We start from the raw sequence: 10,473 nt of genomic DNA, 5'->3' as shown, positions 1-10,473 counted from the left end.
TAATTGGAAAACGTATGCAAATGTGAAAGGTCTGAAAGAGGACATCGACATGACTTTGCTTCAAAGCCAAGTGATTTCATTAATCAGGGCGTTAACAACCTGATTGTAAGATGGAAAAGCATCATTGATAAGAATGGAGACTATTTCATTTAATAAATGTTTTGTTTTGATATACAAGTTGTTCAGGATTTTTCGTCTTAAAAAAAGCGAAATTAATTTCTTGACGACCTAATATGATCTTCACGTTCTTAGACAACTTGCCAGCTGCCGGATTATTAAATGTACAATTTTCACGTTCCTAAGTGCTGTTGTCAGCTACCGCATTTTGAAATGTACGATTTTCACGTTTCTAGGCACTATTCTCAGCTGCAACGATTTCCAACGCAATATATTCAATTCACACACTCATATAATAAAGATAAGTGGATCGACGTCAGGCACCTGGACCATTCAGAAAGAGACCTGGATCAAATCGTACTCCAGGCGTTGGCAAGGAAAGTGCGGCGTCTTGTAACAGGTGAAAATCAACGAACACAAAAGTCAGGGGTAAAACCTGTCCACGTGCCCCAGGCAACAGTACCCAACATGGAAAAAAGATCTCTGTCTGGAAAAACGATACAAGTCACGTGTAGACACAAGTTACTTCCATGACATATCTGTTCAACTGTCACATACTCATGCAGATGGAGAATGAAATGGGTATTCATGCTATATCATACGAGGACATACCATTCAAGACCACTGGATTTCCTTACGATCAGACTGTTGAAACGGATGCTAAAACAGTCCTCCTCGTACACTAGATAGATCATGGAAAGCATGCAAGGGGCGTGCTTGAAATATGACAACCCTATGAGGAATCCTTTTGCAATGGAGATTAGGGTGCAAGGCTGTTATAAAAATGCATGGTCGCCAGATAGATCATGACCAGACATGGTGGCATAGGCTGTAACGACGGGGTGAGACTCCAAAGTCGTTTTATTTAACATACTCAACCTCTGTATTTGATACAAGTAAACCCAGCAAAAGGAATAATCCACAATTACAAGTATTATAACTCCAAACGTTCCACACCCCTGAAAAAAGTGAAGAGCACAGTACAAGCATTCTTCTTCACATGATTAGTGTACAGTTTAGCATTTCAAGATGTTACTATGAACTACAACAATTCACCGATTGTTTTATACAAGGAGTAAGTAAAAGGTTACATCTCAAGATGTTACTATGAACTACAATTCACCGATTGTTTTATACAGGGAGTTGTAAACTTTTATAAAACAATCGGTGAATTGTTGTAGTTCATAGTAACGTCTTGAGATGTAACCTTTTACTTACTCCCTGTATAAAACAATCGGTGAATTGTTGTAGTTCATAGTAACATCTTGAGATGTAACCTTTTACTTGTTCATAGTAACATCTTGATTCAACAATTCACCGATTGTTTTATACAGGGAGTGTATAAAAGGTTACAATACAGAATTTCTAAATCACCATTTTAAATTTTTGTTCAACACAGAAGACATTGGAACGACAACTTTTGCCTATGAGCGTTTAAATTCGGTGCCCTTGAGAAGTTGAGACGGTCAGTGTTACAAGGCCATGATCTAAATACACAATAATAATAAATACAAATCTTGTTTCAGACGATCAGGAGGTTACTTAGTTCTCCTGTTATTGTGTAATAATAATAATATTATTATACAAATACAAAATAAGAATAGTATACAAGTTAAATCCTGTAAAATCCACTAACTGAACGTGGGTAGACCGATATTCCGAAAAAATTCCGCCACTAGTACTGGAGTTTGTTTTATTCTTCTTACTGTTATTCAGTTTTTTATCCTGTTTCTATAATAATAAATAATAATAATGATGATGATATTCATATTATGAGAATTTTGACATAATTTTTCAAAACATTGGAAAGTTTTCGTTACGGGTAGCAAAGGTCTCTGGAATTATTACAGATACACCGCAAAATGTTATCGCCTTAAATCCGTAATAAAACATTATACACATGCTACTACTTGTGTAAAATAACCGAAATGAACATTAGGCCTACATGTGCAATTGCTTTTAACGTTCAATTTTCGGAATATCGGTCTGTAACCCAACCGAACTACCTTACACTTTTATGTTCTAGTACAATGACCGTAAAACTTTGATACATATCTTTGTGTCAGTATAAAAACAGACGGGTGATTTCTGTATAAGTATATAGGAATGAAAATGCAGTGATTCGAACACAATCACGAGTAGTCAATGTCAGTCTAGCGTGAACAATGACTGTATTCTGCTAGGCAACATGCTTGCATATTAAATAGCAGGTAGGTGACTGGAATTTACGTATGCGTTGCGTTGCAACACGTAGTGCTTACACACTGATAAGATGGAATTTTAAGTACTAGTTGCAGTTTTTTCATGTGTTGTGCTTAAGATAAAATTTAAAGAAAGCATACCAATATTCTTACTAATGTAAATAACAAATAATAAGAAATATATATATACATATATAAACAAGAAGAGAGGTACTAATTTTTGAATTCTTACAAACAGCTATGATCTTATAGAATAATTAGGTTTTAAAATCAGAAAAATAAATTCTTTGCAGAGAAAATAATTTATTAAAACCTAAAGTAACGCCATTCAATACCGGTTTAACTTGTTTTAACCAGGTTGTGGTGAGAATTAAACAAAAGTTTGTCCTAAAACAAACTTTAAAATATAACACATAAAGAGTAAATTTGAACCCACTGTTTATTCACTCTTGGTTTTTGTAATTTTGATTTTAAAAATGATTGATAGTCAAGCACAGAAAAGAAATAATTACAGAACAGTTAAAGGTACACCTCTAAAATGGTTCTGTAATTTTTGCGCTTAGCCGTACTTAATTTTGAACTGACAAATTACAGGAAAAAGAAGCTAGTCAACAGCACCCACAACCAACTCTCGGGCTACTCTTGTCGGACGGAATAGTGAGATAGCAAAAGCTACGGCCTCAAATTTCGGAATGTATTTTTTGCGTCATAGGGCCGCAAGTCATGAATAATCAAACTTACAGTACGGGCACGCTGACCACTAGCCACGCCCTATAATACATCATAATAATTACAGAACGTTTCAAGAAACGTCTCTAAAAAACATTAAAACACTGCATAATTATTGTTTTACAGAGGAGTGTGTACGCGATTCTTAAAAACTATAAAAAATTACCACAGTTCTCAACACCTCATTCATGTAACTGCAACCAATGGAGTCTACTGAAGACGTTTTTCTAGCACTGATATTAATAGCACTTGTGCAATGGAGTCTGCTGAAGACGTTTTAGCGCTGATATTAACAGCACTTGCACAATGGAGTCTACTGAAGACGTTTTAGCGCTGATATTAACAGCACTTGTACAATGGAGTCTACTGAAGAAGTTTTTCTAGCACTGATACCAATAGCACTTGTGCAATGGAGTCTACTGAGGACTCGTTTTTCTAGCACTGAAACAGTAATTGTGAGTGTGTTCAAATGAAGTATGAAATCAAACACATCATGATACTAGAGGTTGAAGTTGTGGTAGTGCGTAAAATAATTTAGTTTATTGCTGGGGGAAATATGTCCCCTCTTGCCCCCTTGTTTCCTTTGGCGCAAGATCCTGATTTTACTTTTATTTTTGCAAAAACTGAGAAAGAAAATATATGCAAGATTACTTGATGAGCATTTCTACAAACAAATATTTGAAATTGTTGTGATTTGGTTTTCACTACATATATAACAGATGTTTAAGATCAGGATCTAAAAGTATGTCTAATGTTTTATACTACATACACGCCGATACATCCTCTCTTAACCTCTAGATTATTTTTTATTATTCTTTGAGTATTTGAAAATGTGTTTAAGAATAGGGGCATTTACGCTTACAACAGTTATATTCGGGGAAGGGGGAGAAGTTACTTATCTCCATTTCCTCAAAGGGGTCAAAAAACAGAGTTCAAATGTCAACGATATTAGATAGAAGCTTGTGAGTGGCCTAAATTACCAATACTAAACCGGTATCAGGAAATGTGTGACTGAAGAACACATGGTAATTCTAGCTTTAAGAATAAAAAAGTGATGACAGTGGTGTAATTTTCCCGATCTTAAAAAACTGACCTTTTACTCATTTTAATAACAGCTTCAGTTTTTCCTGTTGTTGTTTTTATTTCATAATTGATTTAACTGAGCGTAATTCAAAAATATTTCACATTTCTTAAATATGAAACAGAAAAGATACAATCAGAACAGTCCAATAACCAATAATGACTAACTAACGTTAAGCAGACTTGTTCCATTACGTTTTAGCCACTTTACACTTACAGATGACCTCTTCCTTCGAGACTCCATCAATTAATCCCGACTTCTTGTGTTATATTTTTAAGACAATTTCTCAACAGTGGAACTCTTTGTATGTTTTAAATATTAATTAATCAGACTTTATCCTTTCCATTCCCAGTGAACACTTTACTCCATTGAACACACCTAAGAACATATATACTTTATACAAATGACAGACAATCAATCATAAAGCTATCCATAGAATGTGAATATTAAAAACGTTGAAACATATCTCTAACCCTGACATTTTAAACTTTCGGCGTTCATCCACATAAAAATAGAAGAAACTTAAGCTAAAACAAGCACTTGTGACTTTAATCTCTAATACTGACACAGAGTTTATCAAGACTTTTCTTTAACATACAAATCTCTGATTCCAAATGTCCGAAATGTTTACAATCACAGATACCCGAAGATCATATTATATGTTATGTTATTAAAATCCTTAAATTAGATACCCAACTTACCCGCCACTGGGTGGGCCAGACTTGACTTAAGTTCTTTATTTTCCTGAGCAAGGACCATTTCCTTTGGCAACTCATCAGATGGAGAGTTGTTGGAACCACATGTTCCGGAAGGGTACTCGTACGTAGAAGTTGCACTGTCGTCAAATTGAGTGCTAAGCTGTATTTCATTAAAAGAAAAACAAAATTACTGAAGTGAAAAGAAAACGCGAAGTTTGGCATAAAATCAATTAACGAAAACATAATTATATAATTATAATAAAACATAATTATATGTACATTATTATTCTACAAACATACTAATAAATTAGAATATTTCATTATGAAGCTTATTACGCCTGACGATAACAGACAGTTTGTAATTTCAGTTTTATTACGTGTCCAATGCCACAAAAACCATTTCAGAAGAAAAATAAATATGATACCAAGATTTTTTTAACAACTTTTACGCATAAAGATAGAATTACATGCAGACAATTGCTAAAGTACAATCAATAATGTGGATATTGAAATACACGATAAGATTCAGCTACAAAATATCAATTCTCCTTGAAGCGTGTTTTTTTATGTGCAACCGGAGACTGATTGACTCGGGCAACTTTACACCCTATGGGCATTAGCGATATTGTCACACGAGATACATGTTCAAATGAGTTCACATCACGCTTTTACTTACGCCCTCTGTTGTTCATTTCATTAAATGTGTTTTCACACAGTTATTTTAGCACTCTGTGGACCAAAGGAAACTTATCTTTATGAAATTATGTATTTACCACTTAACACAAACACCCACGTTTCAACAAAGGATAACACCGTGTTCTACACTAGAATGTGGGAACAAGTGTCTATAAATATACATTACATTACAATCACTTCTTTGTGTAGAGAGCTCGAGAATTACTGAATTTTAGTTGGATTTGATTTCACAAAGAAATGAAGTTACGTAATACAAGCTAACCAAGGCCACAAGAATAAAAAATCTATACAAATAACACCAAATAAGCTCATTAGTAATATCAGAAGTGTGTAAATACTGAAAGAGCAGATTGGGAAGTTAATGAATAACTAGTATTTTACATTATATTCAATCTCTAAAACATACCCGAGTAAAACCGTCGATATTGTGTTTGTGTGTATTTACAGAATTTTTCCGAACGCTACAGTTTCAGGGACCACTTTTAAAGATATACCTTGCAGAGGTTGCCGGTACATAGATCATCACTGAATGTTGAAGTGGAGACATTTCAACATATGTGGAGGGGAGGGGGTGTAGTGGTGTAGCTGAACTAGAGGAACTTGGCCACCTGGAATTGGGGGTCTGTTGAATATAGCAGTAGTTGTCTGTCTCGTAGATCTGGTCAAAGGATGACAAAAGGGGCTCCGTACCCTGAACTGGAGAAACTTGGCTACTTGGAGAAATAGGTGGCTTTGGAACTTGCCAATAGTTGTCCGTCACATAGGTCTAGTCAAAGTTTGACAAAAGGCTGCCCTCTGGAGTGTCTTATTTTAGATAGTCCATACCAGTACTTACTTCCTCAATTGGCAGAACAGCTAGATTGTCCAGCATACACAGAGCAGTTTCACATCATCAATGTCTTTGTACAAGGTTATCAGTCCAAGTTCATGTACTTTACACCAAGTTGACCAGTCCCAGCTGCTGCACTTTATGCGAAAATGACTATGCCATGATAGAAACAACCTCTAACACTAATATAAGGTCCCAACATAAATGTTACAGCTTGGTGAATAACATCGTGTCAATGAGAATTGAGGAAGGATCAGGATTTAAGGAGTAGTAACTACACTTGCCAAGCACAGCATGCACCATTTCTTCACAAGTGTTATGTGTCTTGCACTGAAGAAGGTATACACAATAGATACTGTTGTTTCTTCAAAAGACATTCATGTCACATACATCTGCATAAACAGTGATAGAGCCATGTTAAAGTTTCCATCCATCAGCTAGGTATCATAAACAGTGATGGAGCCACGTTCAAGTTTCCATACATCAGCTAGGTATCATAAACAGTGATGGAGCCATGTTAAAGTTTCCATCCATCAGCTAGGTATCATAAACAGTGATAGACCCATGTTAAAGTTTCCATCCATCAGCTAGGTATCATAAACAGTGATAGAGCCATGTTAAAGTTTCCATCCATCAGCTAGGTATCATAAACAGTGATGGAGCCATGTTCAAGTTTCCATCCACCAGCTTGGTATCATAAACAGTGATGGAGCCATGTTCAAGTTTCCATACATCAGCTAGGTATCATAAACAGTGATGGAGCCATGTTCAAGTTTCCATACATCAGCTAGGTATCATAAACAGTGATAGAGCCATGTTAAAGTTTCCATCCATCAGCTAGGTATCATAAACAGTGATGGAGCCATGTTCAAGTTTCCATCCATCAGCTAGGTATCATAAACAGTGATGGAGCCATGTTCAAGTTTCCATACATCAGCTAGGTATCTGATCTGGCTATTAGACGCAAACATTGTTCAGTTGCAAACACAACGACTCCACTGTCAGTGTCAAGACCACTGGCGTAGACGTGGAATGACTGAAGCAATGGTCCACCTGCTTTTATCCATTAAATGTCAATGATGAGTTCATGTAGTATGTTGGGGCCTGTGGCCAAGTTTTCACTTTGATGTATATGGCTAAGTCGTTTGTAGGAATATTGAGAGACGAGTCGTGTGTGGGTTTCTGTCACTATACTATCAGTTGTCTGGTGTATATAAATACACACACCTGTCCAAGCTTGTCTTTTGCATTTAGCTGACTGCGCATCCTGGTAATCAGGATCGTGGTTGTGTGCTATCTCCTATCATGAGTTCGTGGTTGTGAGGGTAGTTTTGCATGAGGTGGTACGTTTCACACATCTCCAGTGGGTGGTTTGGTCATGACAAATTTGCTTGGTATACATGAATAAATTTAAACGTAAGTTCTGGCCACTTTTGTTGATCTAGATGTTGCACGCAAATGTATGTTTAATATTGAAAAGACACCAAAGGCAGCAAATAGTTTGAAATTTAGTGTAGATGCTAGGGATATTCATCTAGTTATATCTATTATAAAGATAAAGAAGCAATAAAACTTAAGGCCCTTAATATCTATATACAATTTTGTGAATACATCTTTTAAGTATATATTGATTAAAACTAAAAATCTATCAATGTGCTTTCAGAAGAAAATACAATTACAAATAATCAAAAAATCATGCTGCCTTCCAAATCTTTGTTTACTAATGGTTTTAAATTTTCTACTACCTATTGTTTAAGAAAGGCTCCTTATATTTGGTGCCTTTAATAACTACCCTGTCTCTTGTGCCATTTTATCAGGGTATCAAACAAGACTTTGTGTTGACTTTTGAAAAATCAATGAATTTAGTCATGTTTTAAACAGAACTGAATGCAAATAGACTTTTTTGTGTTGGGAGGATATACCGTGAACAGCTTTGAAAATCTTTATACAATTCGCTACTTGTACACAAAAGAGTCTTAATTTCACTAAAAAAAGATTAGCAGGAAGTGGAGTAAACACACAAACAACATCAACTCTTCCGAGTTAAAGCAGGAAAAAATCGTATTTCAGGAAAGTATTCAAGTATCTTTTTTCAATCATTTTGAAGCCGTAAATTCAAAACATGTCATCAAGGTAAGACAAGTTTTAAGTTATTCTATAAATAAGACTTGGCTAAATCTTTCATGAATAATTCTGTCGGTAGTTTTTTGGTTTGTATATCGTGGTAATTTTGAAACATACTTTATACATTGATTACACGGAGTAAAACTATTAGCAGCAATAAACACAATGTCACAGCATGCGACGAGTTCAAGTATAAAACATTAAGTCACATGTGTTTGCCACCCACTCTTCAATATGAGGCTTAAGTTGTAGTTTACTAGAATTGGAATTTCCTTCCTGAACAGCACTTGTTTTACAAACAGGGGATAACGGTCAGATCAGAAATCTTTGGGGTTTGGTATAGCTATTCCTACTTTTCAACTACTGATTAGAGAGAGGACAGCCGATCAGAAACACCCACTGCCACAAGGGTTTTTTGGGGCTCTGTGAACCAAGTAGTGTGATTGACTATTACTTTTATAACACGCTCACTGATGAATGAGCGGATCGTGTTCATCGGCATCACGTCTCGATCCGCAACCTGTCAAATTAAACACTAGGCCACGCTCATAGTTTACTGAAAGTTCATTACCGTCATCCAATCGTATCGTATAATTAAGCAGTCTGCTTGTAATCGAAAAGATGGTTAAGACAGCCATATGGTCGTGAAGTTTCATATAATCATCAAGTACGTCAATTCCCGAAATTCAAATAGCAGTTTCTGTAAGACACACACTTCTAGTCGGGCCAGATTAACACGTATGAATAAAAATCGCGGTAGACTATTTTTCATGTAGAATGACGTCGTTATCAGGAGTGTCACTTCACGAAAGGCTTGGGGAAAGGCAAAGAAGGCTGATTGACCTCGTGTAGGCCCACCAAATTAGTTGGGGGCCCACGTTATTTACAAAGTATAACATGTCTTTTTGAATATTGTATTCGGTGCCGTAATAACCACACAAACTTAGAACAGTGCATTACAATTCTACATGGATACGCTGTTTGATTAGAGACAATGGACAGTCGATCTTATGATGGGTGGACTGAGACTGGTTGGACTTCTTAACAATGAAGATTCTTGGCTCTGTGATGACAACGAGGACATCAATCGTACAAGCTCTATTAATCACAGTGTAACTACAACTTGTATATTATACAGCCAATGCCATGAGCTATTCAAAAGAACACAATATCACGTATACACAGCAAATAATTATTATTAAAGAGAACTGGTAACTAGTTTTAACTACATGGGCTCGTTTTATAAAAATTTAATGAATTCTGTCACGAGTTTTAGTTCGGCCATCTTGAATTCATGTGATTATTCGTTAAACAAATACATATTTATTGAAATAAAAACTTAATATTGCTTTAGAATACGAGTATAATAACTAGAGGAAGTATTAAGAATTGTAATTCTTTTGACGAGGATGAAATTGAAAATAGTGGTGATGTTGATTACGCTGATGAAGCAGGAAAATATTCATACAATGTGATATAAACGAAGATCAAGAAGATGAGGACGCTGAAGAGAATGAACCTCAAAATAAGCAGTAAATGACACTGCAAGAACCTTTAGCATGACGCTAGACAAAGACAAACCTGACATCTTCCAGCGCTGGTGCTTTTGGAGGTACTGCTGAAAATTAAGTTGAGGCAACAATATTTTCCTACCCGACCATTTCAACCTGTTCGTAAATGTTGACTTCATCAATTATTTGGTAAGTGAAAAAACATTTATTTCTAGCACTTTATAGGCGAGAATAACCTGAGAAGATCTCGTGTTTAAGAGTAGTACCCGGCATCCATCAGAGAAATAAGTCTGTTGGGTTGGCATTTCTTATGGGTATTATTAAGAAACTTAAGACTGGAATGTCCTGTTCAACCGATCGCAGGTACAGTAGCCCACTTATCAAACATTTTCTCTGCACAGAGATTACAGTGTATCAACAGCGAAAGGGTTAAAATCGCAAATGACGAGGAACCCACTTTGAGACTAATAATGGTTGGAGACGGCTT

At 35.8% G+C, this 10,473-nt stretch overlaps 1 protein-coding gene across 2 annotated transcripts in view; it reads right to left on the bottom strand.

The window, feature by feature from the left end:
- LOC106464015 overlaps positions 1-10,473 on the bottom strand; it is a 54,480-nt gene that overhangs the window by 25,979 nt on the left and 18,028 nt on the right. For both annotated transcript variants that reach the window (XM_013924119.2, XM_013924120.2), the window contains one exon: positions 4,830-4,986. In XM_013924119.2, the coding sequence (XP_013779573.1) occupies positions 4,830-4,986 (157 nt within the window). The remainder of the gene's footprint in view (positions 1-4,829; positions 4,987-10,473) is intronic.

Source organism: Limulus polyphemus, unplaced genomic scaffold (assembly GCF_000517525.1).
Source record: "Limulus polyphemus unplaced genomic scaffold, Limulus_polyphemus-2.1.2 Scaffold1541, whole genome shotgun sequence".
In the NCBI taxonomy this organism is placed as follows: Eukaryota; Metazoa; Arthropoda; class Merostomata; order Xiphosura; family Limulidae; genus Limulus; species Limulus polyphemus.
This window is presented reverse-complemented; position numbering and strand designations above follow the sequence as displayed.